The 23,410-nt window shown below is 38.8% G+C and overlaps 2 protein-coding genes across 39 annotated transcripts in view; one reads left to right on the top strand and one right to left on the bottom strand.

Annotated features, from left to right (window-relative positions):
• Window positions 1-13,979, top strand: part of SLC19A3 (solute carrier family 19 member 3) — a 36,987-nt gene extending 23,008 nt beyond the window's left edge. For 3 of the 8 annotated variants that reach the window (XM_083503710.1, XM_083503708.1, XM_083503709.1), the window contains exons 6-9: window positions 952-1,774; window positions 2,986-3,178; window positions 3,897-4,038; window positions 6,131-7,081. In XM_083503710.1, coding sequence (XP_083359836.1) covers window positions 952-1,774; window positions 2,986-3,178; window positions 3,897-4,038; window positions 6,131-6,301 — 1,329 coding nt within the window. In that variant the 3' untranslated portion in view covers window positions 6,302-7,081. Of the gene's footprint in view, window positions 1-951; window positions 1,775-2,985; window positions 3,179-3,896; window positions 4,039-6,130; window positions 7,082-7,155; window positions 7,275-7,919; window positions 10,524-12,916 lie in introns of those variants that run through there. The other 5 variants (XR_014526322.1, XR_014526323.1, XR_014526324.1 and 2 more) reach the window with 4 other exon arrangements.
• Window positions 8,611-23,410, bottom strand: part of AGFG1 (ArfGAP with FG repeats 1) — a 28,018-nt gene continuing 13,218 nt past the window's right edge. For 2 of the 31 annotated variants that reach the window (XM_083503669.1, XM_083503677.1), the window contains exons 6-15: window positions 20,966-21,085; window positions 20,307-20,396; window positions 19,037-19,240; window positions 15,796-15,979; window positions 14,922-15,001; window positions 14,577-14,669; window positions 13,583-13,630; window positions 11,947-12,099; window positions 10,880-10,971; window positions 8,611-10,522 (exon numbers count right to left, since the gene is read on the bottom strand). In XM_083503669.1, coding sequence (XP_083359795.1) covers window positions 10,463-10,522; window positions 10,880-10,971; window positions 11,947-12,099; window positions 13,583-13,630; window positions 14,577-14,669; window positions 14,922-15,001; window positions 15,796-15,979; window positions 19,037-19,240; window positions 20,307-20,396; window positions 20,966-21,085 — 1,124 coding nt within the window. In that variant the 3' untranslated portion in view covers window positions 8,611-10,462. Of the gene's footprint in view, window positions 10,523-10,879; window positions 10,972-11,946; window positions 12,103-13,582; window positions 13,631-14,576; window positions 14,670-14,921; window positions 15,002-15,795; window positions 15,980-19,036; window positions 19,241-20,306; window positions 20,397-20,965; window positions 21,086-23,410 lie in introns of all 31 variants that reach the window. The other 29 variants (XM_083503696.1, XM_083503680.1, XM_083503691.1 and 26 more) reach the window with 29 other exon arrangements.

Raw genomic sequence — 23,410 nt, 5'->3', positions numbered from 1 at the left:
TGCACATTTTATTCACACTAAGGTATTCAGTCATATGTCGGGAATGAATTACAAATGGGGAAGGAATTCGTTTAACCTTATAAACAAAAGGTAACTTATAATTTTCTACGGAGAAACCGTTACCTTCATCTCACTTTTTATAAATGTAAGTTTAGATATATGTATTTCGTTATGTTTTATATTTCAGGGTCTGTGGAACTCCTTGCCACAATAATTCAGAGTTCCTCCATGTTACCATGTTATGCTGCCACCTGTTAGAATTCCATTAGTGCTTAATGTTTGCCATCTCTTATACCTCCTGAAGAGACCAATACCTGTTGGACATACTTCCACAATACATTTCTTTTTTACTTCTGAACATAATTTCAAGGCTTTCATCCTGATTTTTGTTTATTTTTATTTTGTTTTGGTAACAAAGCAACCTGGTCGCACACGCAGGCCCACAGTAAACTCACAGCAAGCAAGTTTTGTCCCACTCCTTTCCAGGACATTACTTTCTGTGGCTGGCATTATTAAAGCTCCAAGAGAGCAAGGTGTATTATCCTTGCAAGTAAAAGAATGACTGAAAATGCCCTGTGTGAAAAAAAGAAATGACAGCAATGAAGCATCAGGCATCATGTGTGAAAAGATCAGCTATCAATCTAGCTCTGGAATGCCAGTTTGGAATTAACCAAAGCAAGTTGATGCCCATGTGTTGTGCCTAAGGAAAAGCCAGGCTGTGAATGAGATGGTGAGCTAGCCACTAACTGCTAGCAAAACTTGAATGGGAGAGAATAGGGGACTGAAGAGACAGAGGAGCTGTTAGAGGAGAAAATAGGCCTTGGCTACCAAAGTTCGCCTAGGGTCTACACCGTAAAATTATATTGTAGTTTCAATAATTGCTTATATATTTTTCATGCCTTATATTTGTTAGCCTTTCAATGTTACAAAATTCTTCCTTTTCCCTTCCAGGTGACGCAGCACGTTTTCCCTGTTTGGACATACTCCTACTTGGCTCTACTAATCCCAGTATTCCTGATCACAGACTATGTACGCTATAAGCCTGTCATTATTCTCCAGGGAGTTAGTTTCCTGATCACCTGGCTGCTGCTTTTATTTGCATATGGTGTGCCTGCCATGCAGCTGGTGGAATTTTTCTATGGCATGGTGACTGCCACAGAGGTTGCCTATTATGCCTACATATACAGTGTTGTCAGTCCTGACCATTACCAAAAAGTCACTGGCTATTGCAGAAGCATCACTCTCGTGGCATCCACCATAGGTTCCTTGCTGGGCCAGCTTCTAGTCTCTCTGGCCCGTGTCTCTTATTTTTACCTCAATGCCATAACCATGGCCTCTGTCTCTGTGGCCTTTATGTCTTCATTTTTTCTACCCATGCCTCAAAAAAGTATGTTCTTTCATAGAACGTCTTCCCCAGAAGCATCCATCGGACCAACAGATAAGGATCCACCAAATGTCTCAGGCCAGCCAAGCCACCAATGGGATCCGTGTGTTCCAACAACATCATCTGCCAACTTCCAGAATGTGCCAGTGGATCAACTGCCCAAAATAAAAGACCAGAATCGCTTTCTGACCGTGCTTCTCCAGCTCTGTAAAGACTTGAAGGAATGCTATACCACAAAGAAACTCCTTTACTGGTCAATATGGTGGGCATTAGCCACTGCAGGATTTAACCAGGTTTTGAATTACGTCCAAGTACTGTGGGATGCTAAAGCACCTTCCCATAGCTCTCAAGTGTACAATGGAGCTGTTGAAGCCATAGCAACATTCCTGAGTAAGTATCCCTCTTAAAATATATCCTGTATGCAAACAACCATGTAAATGCACTTAATTCCCCCATTCCCACGCAGCATAGAAACGTGAACAAGATAACTGGGTATGAGAAATCATAAAACATTTTCCAGAATCCCACACGCCATCTAGGTGTGGTGTGCATAATGTTTTCGGGCACGCAAGTGGCTCCATTTATTTCAGTGGAGGTAATTTTCACATGCAGCAGTGAAAATGAACAGATATCTGGGGAGGGGAGCTCTTTGTGTACATAAGAGATTCCATAGTCATAAGAAATAGATAAATTGGAGGGAACAAATTATTTCTGCAGTGAGTTTGGTCCACAGCTCACAACTTGTGCCTATCTAGAAATGTGATGAAGTGTCTGATCACATAGATTTGTTTATTTAGGTACTGCTATTGTATTTGCTTTCTGTACAAATATGCAAATAGATGACTTGCGGCTTATACAGCGGTTATGCTCTGGAAATGCCATATTGGCCTGAAAATAAGCCGCACTCCCCCCCCCCCCAAATTCCGATTGTGAAAAGTTAAAGTGTGGCTTATATTCATGACCTTATACAGCCGGCAAAGCGGTGCAGCCCCCCCCCAACCGAGAGCGTGGGGCAATGGTGCCCATCTCGTCCGCGGCTCCCAAGCCTCCAAATTTTAAAGGTACGACTTATTTTCAGGCCAAAATCATGTATAGTCAAAACAACCCTTTGTAAACTATAAGCTTACTGCACTCTCCCAAGGCCACTACAGACTCTCCTTGCACCTGAGCGCTGTCCCGTATGAGTGCAATGGGGTGGAATTGTCAATGGCTTCCCCCCACTCTTCCATCCACTTCCAACGTTTTTCCTGCTCTAGTTTGTCCCATAATCTTTAGGACTTGTTGCAGAACAATGTAAGCTACTCTTCTGTAATTGTTTATTAAATCTTATTCAGTTGAAGTATTTTCGTTCCCCTTTAAGAGAAATGCTTTAGGCATCTTACAGTATTATTTTGTATCTACATTTTGAGGGAAATAGGTTATTTTAAACCCATTTTAGCAAGACTTGAGAACCTGCAGAACAGGGGTGGCTAACCTGTTACTCTGGAAATGCTGATGGATGCCAGTTCCAGCCATCCCTGATCATTGGCCATCTAGAAAGCCAAATGTTAGCCACCCTTGCTGCAAGTGCATAGTAGTCTAAAACTTATCTCTTTATCCAGGTTCAGTAACATCACTGGCTGTGGGATATGTGAAAATGAACTGGGACCTTACAGGGGAGATGGCGCTGGGAATCTTCTCTGCCCTGGATGCAGGTTCCCTGCTTCTGATGCATTTTACCAGCAACATCTGGGTTTGCTATGCTAGCTATCTAGTTTTCAAGGCATGTTATATGCTCCTTATAACCATAGCAACGTAAGTATATATAGGTATAGTATATTAGGCCAATTTGTTACTGTTTGGGCCCTTTATTACAGGAAGGTTAGATAAAACCAGTGAAAGTAAGAAACATTGGGGAAAGGGAAAATGGGGGGAGAGGTTCAGGGGCATACCCTGTGAGACATAAAAACTATTGAGAGGGAAGGGCAGAACTCTCTCTTCAAATATCAGAATGGCTGTCATATAGAAGAGGACTAAGACCAGTTCTCTGCTGCAACAGTTTAAGTGTAAGAGTGTAAGAGCCGTTTGCCAGTTGCTATTCCAGCCACACATCAGTGTTGCCCAATATACACCCGCATACCCTCCATAGGCCTGTAGTTGATACAGTTCAAACCTGCTGTGAATAAAATAAACAGAGCTCGTGTTCAGACTAGTACTTATGCACAGGTTTAAGGCAAACGTGGGATGTGATCTCTTATCATAATAATGAAACTTTTGCAGGCCTCTTCTTGCTCCTTCGGTACTCCCCACATTTCCTGAAATCCTATGGTAATCATAGAGTTGGAAGGGACCCACAGGGTCATCTAGTCCAACCCCCTGAAATAAACTATGTGCATGGCTGAGGTTTCCTCATCCTGATTGTCTGCATCCATTTCACACAAGTGTGTGCACATTTTGCCAGGTCTGAAAAAACAAGTCATCTACACTTAGATATCATGGTGATATCAACATTCTAAAATAAGCTCAATTTTAGTTTTCAGATTGCCATCAGTCTCAGCATGGAACGCTATGCCTTAATGTTTGGATTCAACAACTTTGTTGCACTGCTAATTCAAACTATTGTGACTGTCACAGTGGTGGATTCCAAAGGACTGGGACTGGATATTGGGACTCAGGTAAGTTGTAATGTTAATGCTGTATTGTGGGCACTATTGCTAATTCAGTAACATTTGCATGCTTCACATATTTGCAAGAGGCGGCACTCAAATCAAGAGGCTTTTTGTTTTGTTTATAAATGTCTGTTTATAGATATGTAAGCACATGTTATTTATATAATGTATTTCTACCACATCCTTTAGGGCAGGTATATGGGACCTTTTTGTCTTCGCAGGTTGGATCCTTTTCAGGATCTACTTTGTAAGCCAAATTTGACAGGTAGGCAGGGTTGCCTACCTATCAACTGCATAATTCAATAAATGATGTGATGTGATTTGGTGCTTTGAATGCCGTAAGATTCCACAGGAGTGTCAAATTCTAGTTTGGATTCCTTAGCACCATCATCATTATTAATATACTACTCTTCATCCGAAGATCACAGGGTGATTTACAGTATAAATCATCTAAACTTTAAAAATAGTTAGCTTACAATCATTTTTCTCTGTAAGCCCCAATAAATACAGCAAAACTTTCTTGATAATGCATAGGATTGCACTATTAGTGAAATATACAAAACATATTTGGGAATTTTACAAGTTAGCCAGGAGTAACTCTCCACAATTCACCAGAATTTTAGCATTAATTACCAAATTTTCACATCTCCTTGCTTGCAGTCTTTGGCTCATTTGTTAAAACTGACTTTTTAGTCTTGTTCAAAGTTGCTCAACCAATCACTGAAACAAGTGCCCCACCCAAACAAGTAACTGCTAACAAGCACTTTTTTCTGTGGTCCATGAATTTCGAGAATTGACTGTGCAGGTTATGAAGTTCAGATCAGCCCAGAATTTACACTCAGGGTGGAATGAGCATGCTTGATGTCTGGCCTAGATTAACATTCTACCACCCCACCACCCAGATCTCCAATGACTAATCCATCTAAACTGGCAAAAGCATATTTTTTAAAAAATATTCTTGTTCATTATCTCACCGCACACAGCAATTCCAGTGTGTTGCCTTCACATCAGTGTGCATACACACAATACTGGCTGTCCTCCAATTCCCCAGTGACTTGATATTCTGTATCCCTGGCTGGGTTGGCATCAGCACCTGGTACCCTTGGGCAGCTGCCAGGACTTGCTGCCAATGTCTGCACTAGGCCTTGTTTAATTTTCTTTCTGGACCAGCACACAAAACAGTGGCAGGTGGTTGGATCTTGTCACCATTTTAATTTCCCCCAATGCCCTCAAACTAGCATCACTCTGACAAATTGTGGGATTTGCCTTGAAGTAACTGACAGCAAAGCAGAGGTGAATTTTGTTCATCAGTATTTAGCATTTGGATGGCTTTCAAAAAGATAAGAGATAGGTTCGTGGAGGATGTCCTACCTCCTCTGACAGAAGCAGAATGTCTCTGAATACCAGTTGCTGGAAACTGCAGGAGGGGACAATATTACTGTGCTCAGGTCCCTGTGTGTTTCTCATAAGCATCTGCTGTTGCAACATATGGTCACTTGATATGCATTTTCACAATTATGGTGTAGCGACAAAGAGATGGATCATTAGTCATCTTCCAGTTCTGAGGAAGTACATTCATGATAGAACTGGATGGAGAGGAGAGGAATCAACTTCCCTAATACTGGGGTGAAGTTGACATCACATGCTTATTTGCCTACTTCAGCAAAATATAATACTTTTTAAAAATGCATTACACTCTTTTCATACTGTATCAGTGGATTTTAAGTTTCAGTCTTCAAAATATAGATTTCAGTGCTTTGGCTTTCATATAATTGCAAGTCATTTTTTTTACTATAGACTTTATATTATGGTATTTAAGTTTCTTGTGATGGGAGTAAGAGAAGATATATAGGAGACTGTGTGATCTTATGCATCAAAATTAAGTCCTACCAAGTGGATTGGGCCTTATTTCCAGGTAAGTATGCATAGGACAGCGACCCAAGGCTAAAGCTGTGCTGGAGCCAAGGAACTTAGGAACATAGCAGTGCTTAGTAAACAGTAGGTATTTTAAAAATGGTTGCAAAAGCTCTACGATTGAAGCTACATTTTTTCAAAAAGCTGTTTGACAGATGTATTTTTTCACTCTGCTTTCTTGCAGTTCCTAATATATGGCAGTTACTTTGCAGTGATAGCTGTGATTTTCCTAATCAGGAGTATTTTTACGATAACATCACTCAAATGCCAAAAGGAGTCAAAGAACCTGGTTGAAAATCTTCAGAAGACTGAGGCAGAAGAGCAGAATGCAGTCCGCTATGACACAAGACTGTGACTTTAGCACCTTCAGCAAAAAACTACCTGAGAATAAAGCTCATTTTTGGGTTTGTTCATCCACACAATGTTAATCAAGGAGGAGGAAGAAATGGAAGCAAACATGTTTGGTGCACCATTGCATTCCTAGTCATTTGTGAGCCAGAGAGCAACTGCCTGGAGCATCTTTCAATTCCAAATCATTTTGCCAGGTCATGGCTGTTTATTTTTTTATCAATTGCATTTTTCAATTTCAATTTCAAAAATAGAATTTTGAATTTTGGTGGTCTGAATCTTCAGAAGTTAGGTTTATCATGTTTACACAACTTATCGGACTAAAATTTCCAGTTTTGGTCCTTGTTTAGCATTCCTTAGTATGATAAGTTCACATTCACCAAACGAAAGGTAAATTATGGCTTGTAAGTCACTTGTTGCATGAGGTAAGTCACATGGTAAACATTGGACTGGCACTGAACATACTGCACAAGTGGGCAAGGTTTCTGGACTATAATCAGGGCCCTTTGGTGCTACACATTTGTAGCTCTGCCTCCCTCTTGAAACTTGCAGCCTTTAGAAATCAGGTGAAAACATTGTTTTAAAAGACTCGTGGGCCCTCTCTGATTTTCTGCTGTTTTGTGTACTTGCTGGAACTGCTTTGTTAAGCAGCATATATTTCAATGTTATTTTCCATAGTTTTATTGTGATTTGTATAAAATTTGTATGGATATTAGTCATCTTGCAGACTCATTTGCTGAAAAAGCAGGAAAGGAATGGAGCAAATAAATAGTGTGAATATTAAGTATTTGCGAGAACATACCCTTTCATTGTTTAAATTATCTATTGTAAATTATCTGTGCCTATCATGTTTTTTTATAGCTGAGTCAAACTTGCATCCAATCCTGGAGTGGCCTTAATACAGCAGGCGAGTGTGGAAATAGTAGGCTGAAAACTGATGGACCTATCCTCTATTTATGTATGACAACAGCTAGATTAAGGCCAGTATCCTTTTTTCTTTTTTATAAAGACAATATTTTAAAGCGCTAATTGAGATTTCAGACCAAATACCCTGGTGCAAACATTTCACAAATATCATCACTGCAACTGTGCCAATCCACAGTGGCAAACTATGTTAAGTATTGCTGAAACACTCATTAACCCAGTCCTTCATCCATAATTAATATTCAGGTAACCTGAGATTTGTTAATCTGCTACTCAATGCATTCTAGGATTGCCACCCCAACACAAGAAATAATGTTACAGTTACATGCTGTATCTATTCCCACTATATAAACTGCATTTCACGTCCAAACCAAATGACCAAGCCTAATCACGTAACTGTTTATCAGAAATTCAAAATAATGCATGAAGGAAGCATAGAAAACAAAGTCAGGTTAGTATGACATAAGAGCATTAATATTAACTTTAAATCAATAATTCTAAATATGTTTATATTATATTAAGCAAGTTCAATTGTGATAATGCCCAATCCGTAAGTACATGGCATAATAATTATTTGTAAAATTCTAGAAAAAGTACACTTGTTCTATTTTGAAGGGAAAATGAGGCAGAAAAGCAAGAGTGCTGCTCATTACATTCTACGTCCAGGTGAAGGCATGACTATTACCTGTTATTTCCCCTAGGCAGTGCCAACGGTTAGTGACTGGTGGATAGAAGGGTTCAATCTGCATGAGGAAGAAATTACAAATCTCTCGTCCTCAGCTATTACTTCAATGGAAATTGCAGCCCTCAGCTGCTTTACAGCTAAGCGAGTTGGGAGACCACATCCCCCATCACAGCACTCTCATGTGATATTCGTTTTGAGCTCTGTGGTCAAATGTGTGAAGTCTGCATTTAGGTACTAATTTCTGCTTTCCACTTCCTGATTTGAAAATAGGTATGTGAGGGTGACAATCATACAAGGTAGATATTTTTTTAGAGCTCCCCAGAAGTTTATTGTGAACAATATAATGGGAGCTTGGTCCAACTTTACATAAACTGATATTTTCTGGCCAGTTTAATTCCTTTATTTTACCCTCTTTTTACCCTCATCAAAAAGATTTCAAATAAGATGCAGCAAAAGCCGTACCAGGTGGGGTACATTTCACTGCCTTGGTTTTTTTTTGGCAAGCAAAAAACTGCATTACCATAGTTTAGCTAATTCTTGAACAAAATATTCTGTCTGCTTTATAAGTCAACTCCCTTGGAAAGTCTCCATATTGAATAGCTCTCTCCAAAAATCATGTTCATACTGCTTTTTGATCCTATGTAGAAAGCAGCATTTACCACCTCACACCGTTAAACTAAACGAAAGAGAAACAACTGTATGCCAACTGTAGTAAAATACAGAACTTTTGTTTATTACCATTACAGAAGCTTAGAGTCAACATATTAAAGTAAAACCCTCTAACCTTCAATGAGTATTGTACAAAATACACAGGATATGTTGAGCAAACTGCTGCTATGATTCAAGTAGTCACAAACTATCGCAACAGGTATCTAGCCTCTAATAAGGCCTATTAAGTTCTTGCATCCTGTCATGGAGATCTCAAAATAAGTTTAACAGAAACCTCGGGCAACATCCAACACTCTGGTTCTGTTAATGCAGTTGTCCACTTCCAGAATAGAACTTTTCCTTCCTCTTCCCTGCAGTTTTCTGCATGCCCTCAAAATCAGCTCTGGGTTGGAGGACTCTCCAGAGTAGATTTGGGAGGCATGGATGAAAGGGAAGGGAAGGCCTATTGGACAAGCAGAGTTTTGCTTGCAGTGCATGGGATACAAGCCTAGATCAATAAATCAAACAATGTGTGTCCCCACCAGAGTGGGATTCTTCATGAATAGAACTGAGCAAGAAGTTAAGTAGGTTCTGTACTGCCCATCTAAAATCAGATTAGCTATAGTGTTCAAAATAATGTCAGTTTGATATTTTATTTGATATTTTCCATGAGCCACAGAAAATGTCTCATGAGCTCCAGAGTAAAGAAGTGGGCAGCTCACTGAAGGCAATGAGTATCTTAAGTGAGATACTTCAAGATAACAGGGCTCATTCCTTTCCCTGCTAATCCCTTCCCCATTCCTTGACATATGTAGTTATTACAGAGCTTTCCTTCCTCACTCCAGCAGTCTCCACCCTACTCCTGCAGCTCATTGCAATGAAGTGGGACTCACAGTTTTCCCCTCATGCAACCTGACTTGTAGATGGCTTCTCCACTCTACTGCTCACTGAAAGGTGGCAGTCTCTTTATACACACACACCTTTTGGATTCCCGCAGCTCCCCCCCCCCATCTGTTTTCCTCTCAGGGCTCACTGTGTCACCTTCTCTTCCCCCTCTTTCACACAAACTATCAAAGAGGAAGCGACACGTGCAGCTGACTGGTCTTGTGACATCTGTAAACCTATATAATGTTGTGCACAGGCTTTATTAGCTGATCACCAGGAGATTTTTCAGCATTACCATAAGCAGCTGTGGAAACGCATCCTGGAAGGATTCCTAAAGATTTAACAAAATTGGTTAGTGCAAATGCCGACAAAGACAAACACTTTTTTTCTAATATTTATTTTTTTCCACCTGCAAACTGTAGCAAAACATGATCAGCTTTATTATGCAGACAGGTATCCCTCTACATTATAGAGAATTTAGGCATGTATAAATAGAAGAGCTCTTTAGGAAAGGAAAAACACTTCAAGAAATGAATAAAACCTTCAATTTTGAACTCATAACTCCAAACAGCAATGGTTAAAATGATGTAGGCCATTCATTCCAAGAGATACGACAGCACCTTAAAGTGACTGATCTATTTCCCCCAGTAACGTTTTTCACATAACAATGTGTTAAAAGTTACAAATACTGATATGCACAAATAACTAATTCCTAAGGAAAAAATATGTACAGTACTGCAGCATAATGAATGTGGTATCTGCAATAACTTATTAGCCAATTTTAAAATACATGATACCATTAACATTCTCCTGCCAACGCACAGATAAAAAGATGTTTCCATGGCCCCTGTTTTGCACATTACCTGGTGTTTCTTGGTTTTAATACACAATGCAGGCTTTTTTATTTTTTTTGAAAGAGTTCTCTTGTGTTTAAAGCTAAGATCAGTGAAACAAGACAACAGTGCAAGAGGCGCAGAGATGTTGTGTGATCACATAAGAGTTCTTTTAGGTAAAGTGTCTATAAGGCTATAAGAAAGGATTGGTTGATGAGCTTCCTGTTGGAAATTGCCCTGCTGGTCCACCTGCCTAAAGAAAACAAAAGATAAGTCTCACACAAAAAGCCACATGCCAAGCATACCATCTGGACAAAACTTAATTTTTCCATTTCCTCTAGATGGGCCAACTGCCTATAATACATTTTTAGCAAAGGCACAAGAGGAAAAGAGCTAACAGCATGAGTGTGTGAAACAGGATGGGGAGGTGAAAGTTTTACTTTTTTGTATCCCTTTGGAATCAGCTATGACTCCAAATATATAAAATTACAAGCATCAAGAGCATGGCCCCCTGCTCCATCCCAACTGAACTGTCTCATGAATCCAAGTCAATAAGGACAGAAAAAGTTACCTCCTGATCTAGACTACCATATCACCAGAGCTCACTTACCATAAAAGGATTACTAGATACTCCAACAGCTGTAACTTGCCCAAATGGGGTTACTACTGGTTTTGCCTGTCCAAATGCAGCAAAGCCGGCTCCTTTGTAATAAAATATCAGAAGTTAAATTTAGACTGGTAACTAAACTCAATAAAGTATCTGATCCCAATCTAAACAATGGGACTTGACTTGCTTCCCTACTGTAGGTTTCTTCAACAAAATCATGTCAATTAAAAATACAACCTGAACTGCTCTCTGTGCACTCAGAAGGGTTTACTACAGGCTTCCTCAACCTCGGCCCTCCAGATGTTTTGAGACTACAATTCCTAGCACCCCTGACCACTGGTCCTGCTAGCTAGGGATCATGGGAGTTGTACGCCAAAAACATCTGGAGGGCCGAGGTTGAGGAAGCCTGGCTTACTACAACCATCTTAGTCTCTCTTGTGCCCAGTCCTTTAAGGCTGGGATCCTAGGTGTGTCTGAAATATAAAAATGCTAGCTAGCAAAGCCTATGAAACATGCATGTTTTTCTGACATAAAGACACATTCAAACTTCACAGTATAAAATTATGCAGAAATTAAGTTTCTATTTAATCATGCAGTAGTATAGTTGCCAGATTCTTTAAGTGAAAAGATTCAGAGTATCATCTTGAATACATTCCCTGTGTTTGTTAAGTAGCAACTTAGGTGTAACCTGGTTTTGCTAGGGCCAAACACAACTTATTTAGAAATTATAACACTCTTTTCCTTATAAAAGAAAAGGAAGGCTGACAAAATTTATTTGCACAATAAAAACAGCTCATGCTAGTAGAATAAATTTCACAACAATTGTTTGTGTCTAAGGACAAAGAACATGAGAATATAAAATACGCTGCTCAGGTGACTCTCCCCACCCTCCTCCCTGCACCAACGTTATACCACCAGTGATATTCTGAAGCAGCAATGTAACATTCAATTGATGTTACAAAGTATAGGCAAATTCTCTTGAAATAAACAGTCTCAACTTCCAAGACATTCTTAAGCTACTATTGTATACTCCCATCAGCTAGAACAAAATGTAACATGCAAGCATTTACCATTTGGTTGCTGAGTGAAAGCAGCCTGAGGAAAGGCTGCCTGGGCTGGGAATGCAGGCTGCTGGAAGTTACCACTAAAGCTAGTAGGAAGACTGTATGAGGCAGCTGTTCCAAATCCTGCAGGCATGCTCATGGATGCTGTGCCAAATGTTGCTGCTGGTAAGGGAAATGTAAGCATTCAATTATTTTTGAGCTATGATTTTTCTGTGAAGTCACGCATATCCTCAGAATCCCTTATGAAGCAGCCAGTCACATGGCTAGCCTTAAAACTATTAAGCTTCTGGATTTTCTAAGAACACGGCCAAAAATTCATTGGGCCTGTTCCTTTTGACAACATAACATTTGCCAGTATCTCTGCCTAGATATTTCCAAATGTTTTTTTTAAAAAAAAAACAGAACATGGAAACTAGATATAACAGGCAATCAGGATGTGATTTTCAGTGAATACAAGATAGACGGAAATTATTTAGAGGGGACAAAAATACAAAACAGGCAGCTAATTTCAAGATAAAAGGGCAGGAAAAAGCACCTAATTTCAAAAGTGCAATGGAGCCATTTAGCTCAGTAATTCAAGAGCACTTTCAGAAATAATTTAACAAGGAAAGAATGAGCCGAAAGCATTAGAACACTGCTGCCTGTTCACTGAGGTGCAAACCACTATTAAATTCTATTCAATACACAGCAGTTGTCAAGATTCAAGAGCAGTTTCATTGGCTACCTCAGTGAAATTTTTACTCTGACAACTGATCTATCTGCCCTTTCAAGCTGATTTTTGAGGGAGGTGCTACTCAAGAAAACTCTTAACCCGGGTCACAGTAAAGAAAAGAAAAATATTTTTCAGTGGCAGCACTGCATGTGAAACAGTCTAGTAATTAATTTATACCTAATATTACTAGACATATAAAAGTCTCACAAGAATTTCTAGAACATTATTTTACTGAACCAGGAACTATTTTTGCTTTATTTACAGATTTAGAATGACGCTTCCAAGGAATTTGTTGTTGAGATCTGGCACAGATTTATGTCATCACATCCATCAATAGTTATGGCTAGCCAGGAAATACATGGCATAAGAGTTAACGGAAGGGAATTGTGGAATAAGGCGGCCACACATGACTAGAAAAATAGACAAGATACAAATAGTGCACTGACAGAACTTACACAAGCTACTATTAGCAGAGAGGATACTTAATAGTGAAGCTTGCTAAAACAGCAAAGCCAAACACATTGTGGCAAAATGGTTTGGCGCTATGACTCATTTCACTTGAGCTACTATGAACACAAGCTTCAAAACTCCACTCATTTTAAGCACCTACTAATGTGACCATGGACGTAAGATAACAATTTCCGCTTACAATCCTAAACGCACTTACTTGACAGCAAGTCCCAATGAAATAAATGGCATGTACTTTTGAGTATGTGTGTTTAGGAGTGAGGTGTAAAATGTATTAACATTTACACCGAGTAATGTCATCATGTATTTCAGGTGCATCACCATCCATGCCCACTCCATTTCAGAATATGGAAGGAGGGTTGAAAAAGTCGTACATGCAGAGAAACCAGTAACTGGCAATAAGCTATCACAAGCAAATGGACAGTTAGCCACATGAAGCTCATATAAAATGTGGCCACCTACCAAAGTGAGCCTGAGGAAATATATGAGAGTGCATTGCTCCTGAGAGGCCTTATGGGAAGTCACAAAGAGACCAGACAGTGTCAAATGATTTATAAACAACTTCTCGCAGAAATATTTTTGCATGATAAAATAGCCAGTATTTAAACACCGTTTAAAAATTCAGAATACTTCATAGACTATGTGCAAGTCACTTGTCAAATTCATTCCTCTAATAAAGAAACTATACAAATTTTAATGTGCACAAGGGCCCAAAAGCCGCAAGGATAAATGTGTAAATTTTTTTGCATACATTATATATGTTAAATGAACTACAAAGATTAAGTGTTCTAAAAGTAGCAACACAATGCAAATGTCTGAAACGCAAATATATAAACAATTCAATTTATACTTTAAAAAGCAGGAAGTGGAAGATTTTTATCTGGACTTATCTATGTTCCCTGCTCCTAATTGTCTGTCCCAGATTGATAAAGCTACAACAAAAGCACAGACGTCTCCCCACTTACACAAATCTGACTTACATGCGACTGCATATATGCACGACACTGGGAAATAATTAAATAAATTGATTTCAACCACAAAAAGGTGTAAAAAGAGCAAAAACATCCTGAAAAAGAGCAGGAAAACTACAAAAATGGTGCAAAAAGATCAGGAAAATGGCTAGCAATCTCATGAGCCTTTGCACCAACCTATGAGGCCTGTGGAAAGTTGAGTTTGAGAAAGGAGGTTTGTAGGGAGGTTTTTCAAGGGCTTCCAGAGGTTTAGACAGTGTTTACAGGCTTCTTAGATGCTGCTCCCCACTCTACGCAATTTCACGTATATGTGTGGTCCCCGGGAACATAACCCCCGCATAAGTGGGGAGACGCCTGCATTTGATTTCATAAGAGCTTAACTATATTTAGCATGTTAGTCTGCCTCAAAGTTAAAATTCTATAGTACCAGAAGGTAAACATTAATTGCTATCAAACAAATGCATAGCATGTTTTCTTTTTCTAACCTGTTGCTGCTCTGCTATTGGTTTGGAATGGGTTCGTTGAAGGTGCTACTGCGGCTACAGGGGCAGCCACAAATGGATTTGTGGATGGTGTTGCTGAAAAATTAAGAATGGACATTTTTAACACACTATACATCCCTCAAATTGCCTATCAAAAGAAAACAGCATGATAACTCTTATGTTTAAGACATATTTTTATCATTTCCTGGTTAAAGAGGAGCCTGGCACGGCTAGGCACATTTGCCTTCAAGATGTAGAGCATAGCTACTGGAACAGGAAAAATGGGGTCGTGCAGCTGAATCTCTCAAACACAGGTTAGCAATATGGCTTAGTAATGTTTTACAATACCTCCAAACTGAGCAGGAACGCTTGATGACGCAGGCTGTGTCTGTGTATTAGCACCCACTGGTACTGTTCCAAAAGCATTACTGGAAATAATTCACATTCATCAAGATCAGAGTCAGTTACTTAACAATTAAGACACCTACAGCTAATTACTGCATGTGAAAACATAGGAGGCTGTTAAATCACATTTTGCCGGGGGGGGGGGGGGTTGGTTCCATTTCGTTCAACTTAAACCACTAGTCAAAAGCTAACTGGAGCTAGATCAGAATTTGTTTTCCCCAGTAGCCAAAAGTAGTCACAGCTGTATAACAAAATAAACATAATTACGGTTCAAGCAGAAACTTGCACTTCTAGACAGTTACAATAATAATATATTTAATTTCTTTTGACATGGCTAGTACCAAGTTTTGCAAACCTCTCTCTATGAAAAGATTTGAACCAATTATGCCATTATAACCAATAAAAATATTCATACAAATGGCTTATCCCTGAAAACAATTTAAAGCAATCCTAATTTTATCTTGGAAGTAAGCCTCACTGAACTCAACAAGACTTAATTCCAAGTAAGTGTCTATAGGAATGCAGCCCTAAAGCACTGAGAATACTGAAAGCGTTTTCCCCTTTTGCCAGAATATTTGTTACATTTTTATTCTTCCTACTTTGAGTTGGCGATACTTATAGCTTGTTTAAAACCTTTCATCTGAGTAAACCAATCAACCTCTTCATCCTCCCACTGAAGCCGAAACTCCCAGTGCAACTGCAATTTTTAAACTATGGGTTTTCACAAAATGTCTGCACTTCTAAATTTTACCATTTCATTTTTTTTGCCATTTGTAAACATGACTGGTTTACAACAACTTCTATCAAGAAAGAGTACCTGCTAACATTACTGGTGGAAGTATATGCATTACTAGAGGTTGCTGTGGAGCTGAACACACTGTCTAATTCTGCTAGAGCTGCATACTTGTCTGAAGATGCACTTGGCTGGCTTGGGGCTGACACAGTGGGACCTGCTGGTACTGTATGGGCAGCACCAAAGCCACTTCCTGGCTCACTACCACCTAGGAAGAAAGAGACCAGATTAAAAATTCACAGAGTAGATTTCTTTAGAGGTTAAGTTAGCAATAACTGAATGACATTTTTTTGTTGAGCAACCTACTATTAGAGAGTTGCAACCATGCTTTTCCATTTTCTTTAAAATTAGAGAAAGTCATGCTCCCAGCAAATGCAAACCTTCTCCATGGCAACATTAAACTTTATTCAACATATTGTATCAAACCAAACCTTGTATTCACCTCATTTTCAGAAATATGAACATTAAAAGAGAGTCCCAAGTCAGGAGCACTTTCTGAAAGTCACACATGGACATAGGCTGACCTGTTCAATGTAATACAATCAGCTCATGCAAGACCAGCATACATGTTAGGAATGCCATGTGGATGCTTGCTTTAACTGCTATTCATATGTAGAACCTAAGTAAGCAGATCAAACACTACCTCCAAAATCGCTGTGGTAGTGTGAGACAAGTGAAGAGTCACTGCATGTGAATGGCTTTTCACATGGTAACAGCCATTCAAAGTGAACCCTTTTATATTTAATATCTAGAAAACAAAAAGATGATTGACTAAAGATATGAAAAGAAATTGTGGCAAACTCCAGCATTACACAAGCAGGTTTCTGATTATGTAACAGGCCTTCCTTTCTTTCCGCCCTGCTCCCTTCGTCTGCTCCAGAGCATCCTTGAACCCTCCAGAGAAAATTTGGGAGGCTCGCAGGGAGGAATTAGAAATCTCATTGCATAGTGGTGTTTCTTCTGCTGACACACAAACACCACTGGATTTTGCCCTAATAAATGTGCATCATTTTTTGTATCTGTGTCTAGCATATTGCAACTTTAATATGATACTGAACAAAGAAAATGAAACCTACATACCCAATAATCAATTACATAGCTTCCATCCCAAACAGTTCAACACAAGTTATTCTCTGCAGTGTTAAACTTCTAACATCATGAAAATCTTAAAAATTAGAGTACAGTTAAAGGCTGTAATTTTTTGCTTAGGATACGCACATTCACAAGCCTTTGAGGCCTTAACCTCAATTGGAGGGTACATTCCTGAAATTACTGAGCTTTATTTTATAAGATTATATCCTGCACATTCCTTCAAAGGACCCCAGGGCAAGTGTATCCAATGTTGGTCCTACTCAAAGTAGACCTGTTGAAATTAATGAATAGGTAGGACCAACATGGGTCCATTGATTTCCATAGGTCTACTCTGAGGAAAAACTTAGTTGGACACAATCCACTGTTTGAGAGCCCAATGAGATCAGGATGAGCTTCTGCTAGTTTCCTCATTGTTAAGAGGCTTTTTCCTAGCTTAGCTGCAGGAAATAAAGAAACCAAATGGTTGCAGAGCTGGCCAGGGAAAAACTGATATTAAATACTAACTGTTAACTTGTACTATTATCCTTTATTTATTTATTTATTTATTTATACACCACCCCCCTCATACAAAATATCAGGGCAGTGTACAACAAGGTCCACAAACACAAAAAAGAAGGCATAATAAAAGGAATACAGCAATTTTATATTTTTAAGATATATTTATAACCCTAAGCCTTTTTTTTTTTGCTTATATATCATATTGGGCTAATAGAGTATTTCTGATTCTTAGTGGACCCATAACTCTAGGTTAATGAGAAATGTATCCCACAGAGGACTTTGAACTTACTTTGAAATACTGTACTGCATTCCAAACACCTCCTTTATTATAGATGTTCAGCTTTAGGCATATTTCTACTTTATTTGAAGCTCGATAGAATTTATAAGGGTATGAGAGACCCAAGAGCCAGTGTGGTGCAGTAGTTGTAGTGTCAGATTAGAACCAGGAAGACCTATTCTGCCATATCCCCATTCAGCCATCAAGTTCTCTATCTGATTTCACAACCCTCTTTCTTTAATTGATTGATTGATACCTGGGTGTCTTACAAAGTTAAAATTACAATAAAATAATTTAAACAACCCAGCTCACGAGGTTGCAATGAGAGGCAAGGGAGCAGGAGCAAGAGATCCATCTATGCTACCCTGACCTGCTTGGAAGAAAAGATGGACAGAAACTCTGGAACATTGTACCACATGAAGTCAGCTAGTCATCTATTTCTGGAAATTGCAGTTTTGGTGCACAAATTTCCGAATGATGGGTGACCATTCAGCAGCTGTTGTGAGTGGACATTTCTACTCTGGTTTTTTAAGCTTGAAGGGAGCCTGGCTGGATGGTCCCTTGTGAACTTTAAGGCTACTTTGCCTTTCGAAAATATGAGATATAATAACTGCAACACATACATCTCCACAAGTTCATTTTTATAACTGCATCAGAGGGTTTTTTATGCATTGTGGATCAAAAATACATTGTGACATTGATACAAAAATAAGCAGGGAAAGTAGAAGAAAAGTTGAAAAAATATTCAGGTTCTAAGATCTCTATTTCTAGCATCACCAACTTGACCACATTTTGAGTTCTCTGATGGTATTAACTACACTGAAAGAGATGTATTTCCTTGGAAGCTTTGTCCTCAGTCAAATCAAATGCGTCATCACCTATATACACAGTGACATAACACCACCAGATAACTGACAGAATATAAATGGTGCTCTGGATCCTGGTGTGGATGGAGGAAACAACTGAATAGAGTAGGGACCACTATTACTGCACTAATTTTCCTTTTCCAGATCTACAATGCTTGCACGACTGCCAGTGTATCACATTTTCGAGCAATAGGCTATCAGTTTATATGGTGTATAGCAATCAGAAACATTTTAGGTAAACAATCAAAACATTTTAATTTCATCAGAATTTATTTATTTTTAGTTTTTATTTTGCTGTCTATTGTTTTTTCATTTCTTTTAATAGTGGTTTTGCTGTTCTCATATTTTTATTGTATCAAGATTTTAGGGGGTTTAGGGGTTTTTTTATGCAAACTGCCTTGGGAGCCCTTAAGAGGGCCAAAAGAAAGTCTATAAACGTTTCATAAATAAATGCCTACTAGAACATAACAGAACACCACTACTGCCAAGATAAATAGTGTAAGAGAACAGGTCAAAGAATAAGAATTAGTACCTTGCCCTGTGCTGAAGATATTATCTAAATTAGCAAGAGCTGCATATTTATCTGCTGACTGGAGGTTCGGTTTATTCACTGCAGCTTTACTGGCTGCAGTTGTGTTGCTCTGAGAAGCACTGAAGGCTCCAAAATCAGCACTGGAGGATTTGGGGAAGTTATCAAAGTGTGCAAAGTTAGCATTCACTGATCCAGCGCTCCCACCTGTAACAAAATAAGTTAAACATGATGGATACTTTCAAGCTCAATGAATGTCTCTTCAAATACTATTGGTGGCCATGTGCGGACATGTTTAAAGGGTCACAAATTTCAAGAAGCTTCTCCTATGGCCAGGTTTTCACTTGGTTAAAATAGCCGGTTTTTATTTCCAAAATCTAAAAGCCCTAGCTTACCAGTGCTATAGCAGAGTGCTGCAAGAGTAGGTGTCGCAACAAGGCTAACCTCAACGATTCACATAAGCAGCAAGTATTTTAATATTGTATCTCCTGCTGCAAATTGAGTTAAGTAAGAATTCCTTTGACTAATCATACTTTGATTATTTCTGACAGGGAAGCAGAAATATCAAGTTAAGAAGTAAACACAAAGGATCCTAAGGCTTTATTGTGACCTTAATTTCTTTCTTCCCAGGGACTACTGTTGTGGGCACCCCACATCCTATTGCTATCTTTGACGAACAAAGATAGCTGAAAGGTGTAGAAGGAGTGAACACCACATTTTAAAAATAAAATAAAATCCACATCAGTACCTGTGACAACCATGCATTTAATGTTTTCAAATTTAAACTGAAAGAGATTCCATTCAAAGGCTGCCACCAAGTGGTCCTTAACTACTGATGAATATCTGATTCCACTGTTGAAGGTAACAGCATATACGGCCTCTTTCCTCACAAGAGACTGTCACTGGGTGACCTGACTCATGACAACATTTGAGAGATCAGTTTGTGTGGGTTCTACAAAATTTGTCATTAAAATTTCCATCCTTAATACCTCAAAACTCCAATTATGAGATACTGACCAGGTTTTATATAGCTATCCTAAAGTTATTAGATTCTCATATATGCTGATAATTCAGTGACATTTTCAATTTGCAGGAAAAAGAAAACCATTTTAACTTTGACTCCAACTGTTTATATTAGGAGGTCTCAATCAAGTGCTGCTCTAGTAAACTACAAGCTAACATCTTTTAATTCAATGGCTAATAAGAAAAGCTTGACATGAAAATGAAAAAAAGAAAGAAAGGAATTGTAAATGAAGTGAGCTGAGTTTCCCACCTTGGTGGAACTTACTGCGCACAGCCTGGAGAGGGAAAGCGGAAGTAGTAAATTCACCAAAACTGCAGCTAGATGAAAGCGTTCTGAACGCTGGACAGCCAGAAATTGTGTGAGGGGTTAAAGTTAACAAAAGGGAAAAACAAAATTTTAAAAGAAAATCTTAAGACAACACACTTAAAAAAGGAAAAGAAAAAAGAAAATAAGTCAGCCATAGATCAAGACAAGCAAACATTATACAACATGACCGAAATTAAAGAAAAAGCAAAGCAGTAGCCCTTACACATGAGATTATTTTTTTTCGTGATCGAGTAATGTACTTGTGTTACATTAAATTAGTTTCTTCTCTAGTTGCAGTGTATTTATCATCAACTTGGAATATGGAAAGCAGTATTCTTTAATTTAGCCAATATTCTACAGTGCCAACAAACACGACACAAATATTTCATGTGTAGGGATAATTAAGAAGCTACAGGGCAAAAACTTCATGCGAGAAAAAAGCACAATCCACACCAAACAAAAGGCAGCATTCATTACAGGTTTCCCCAGAGCTTCAAAGTGTGTGTGTTAAGACAACTAGATGAAGAAAAGAGTTAAGATATTCTAAATTGTGTCCAGATTAGTTTACATTAAGAAAGCTAACAATGTTAGAGCGTTTCTACCTGTATTTTGGTGCTGAAAAGCAGACTGACTTGCTGTGGGGAAACCACCAAAATTACTCGAACCACTAGACTGTCCAAATGCATCAAAGTTTGCAAAACCTGCATTTGCAGAGTTCTGCGCTGTAAATTGCAAATGAACAAAACATGTTAATGGTATGAAAACAAAAAATAGGTCATAAACTGAATCAGATTATGGCAGGCTTTGAGGGTAGCAAAGCTGCACCTCAAACATGCCACTGACATAAATTGTCACTTATGAAGTATGGGACAAATAATTTTGAAAACATAACCTCCAAATGGGAATATAGTTATTTCCATGGGATCTGTGCAAGATACATAGAACTGATGTTTGTCTCTCATGCTGGCCCGCAACACAGAAAATATCACTTCTGCTGATCACAATACCTCCAAACACACATTTTTTGTAATTGATAATAAATAAGTTGCACTTTTTTAAAAAATAGAAAAACAGCTATCAAATTCCACCTCACAAATTTGGAGTTCTTTTAGGATGTCATCATATTGCAATACTCCTGGGTCTCTGTTGGATAGAGCAATGGGCCAGTTGGATCTTTGTTCACTGCTACTATGGCATCCATTTAGGACAGCTTCATCTCGTATCATGGTGATCTTACAACATTTTGGCTGACGTACAAAGCACGCTGCAAGTTCTGTGCACCCAAGGCTTTTGGTGTTACTTGAACAGAAAATATCCATGCCACAAAAAAATAGCTATTGAAACTGTGAAGGAGTTTCATAAGCATTGTGCAATATGCAATGGAAAGTCAGTAACCCCACTGGGTATACACAATCCCCTTGAGCTCACCTAAGGTAGCTCTCTGGGTCATGGCCTTTGAGAAGTTACTGAGCCGTAAAAGAAGACAAGACAGCCAATATAAATTTAAGAGAAAAAGCCAAAAGGAATGGAAACAACACTGTCAAATATTGGGCCAAAAGAAATTAGGATTTTTAGTATTTCCATCACTTTACAATATTGAGAATATAAGGCAAGTAACAAAGTACACACATTACAAAGTTGCCCATAGACGCAACAAGGTTAATCCAAGTTTGAATATATTGTTCCTATAATCACTTCCAGAAGCATGCAATCAAAGAGTTAACTAGTGAGTTGAAACCACTCTGAAATTCAGCACCTCTTTCTGTTGTTCCTTTAGACTGCCAGATCACAGAGGTTCAGTAACAATAGAAAACAGAGTTCATAGAATTCCCATCAGGGCCTGGACTTGGAAAACTTTTATCACCCTTGGCACTCTCAATTTTAGTTTCCAGCCCTCAAAGCTTTTCTTGCCTCTTCCCTTCCATCAATCATGCACCATTGCTTCTTTCATCAGTAGAAAGTGTCCAACTTTATTTTCCTTTGGTTCCTGCATTATTTGTTACTCCTTTTAACTGCCCTGACTTTTCGTAAGCCTGATATGCACTCCTCTCTCCTTCTGCTACAAAGCACATTGTTCTCTCCTCATGCATAATCTCCACCTATCCTTCCGTCCTGGTTCTTCTCTCAGTTCATTGCTTACTCTGCTCCTTTCATCCAACCTCCTTGCTTCTGAGTCAAAATCCCTCAGGGGTGTTGGGAAATGAATGCAAGCAGTGGCCAGACCCAAATGCAAGCAGTCAGACAAGCATTCACTTATAAAATTGTACCCAATTCACCTACGATCCATATATTTAATTTCTCACACATACACACAGAGAGAATGGAAGAGGAAGAGGGAAGTCCTGAGAGGGAATTCCCAAGAATCAGCATGGGATTAGAAATCCCAAGCAGTTAGTATGCATTCTGTGCTTACTGCTCACTTTCCTTGATGACCAGTGATGAAGAAGCTTCTCTTCCTCTACTGACAGCACAGAAGCAGAGCAAGCTGCTGGAAGAGGGACAGAGCAATTCTCCAGGTCACCTGTCTCCCTCTGCAGTCAGGACATATGAATTAAGCAAGCATGGGGTTGGGCCATGCAGAAAGGATCCAGATACAATATAGGCCCGATCTGGCTCAAGGTCTGGCAGCTCTCCACCCGTTCTGTAAAGGCCACTCACCACAGAATGCCACACCAATACATTTGCTTAAAACACAACCAACGGTACTCATTTCCCATACATAACTATTTGCATAAACAGAAGTGAACGAATAAATTGAGAGCTGGTATAATATATTCAATTATACAAACTGTCAGGTGCTTGATTATCAGGCTACTCAGTATGTTATCCTTTCAACCTTCCCTTTGCAATGTAAGAATAATGACCTACCTTACAAGGTTGTGGTAAGGATTATTGAGAGAACGTATGCAAAACACTATGAACAATTTAATTGTAGATTTGGTATTCCATAGAAGCTATACTACCAGTACTAAATTATCAATTTATGATCCTAAGATAATAGATTGGAAGGGCCAGATGTTTAAAACAATAAATAGTGCACAATTTCA

Source organism: Podarcis liolepis, assembly GCF_965112155.1.
Source record: "Podarcis liolepis genome assembly, chromosome: 5".
Classification (NCBI taxonomy): Eukaryota; Metazoa; Chordata; class Lepidosauria; order Squamata; family Lacertidae; genus Podarcis; species Podarcis liolepis.
This window is presented reverse-complemented; position numbering and strand designations above follow the sequence as displayed.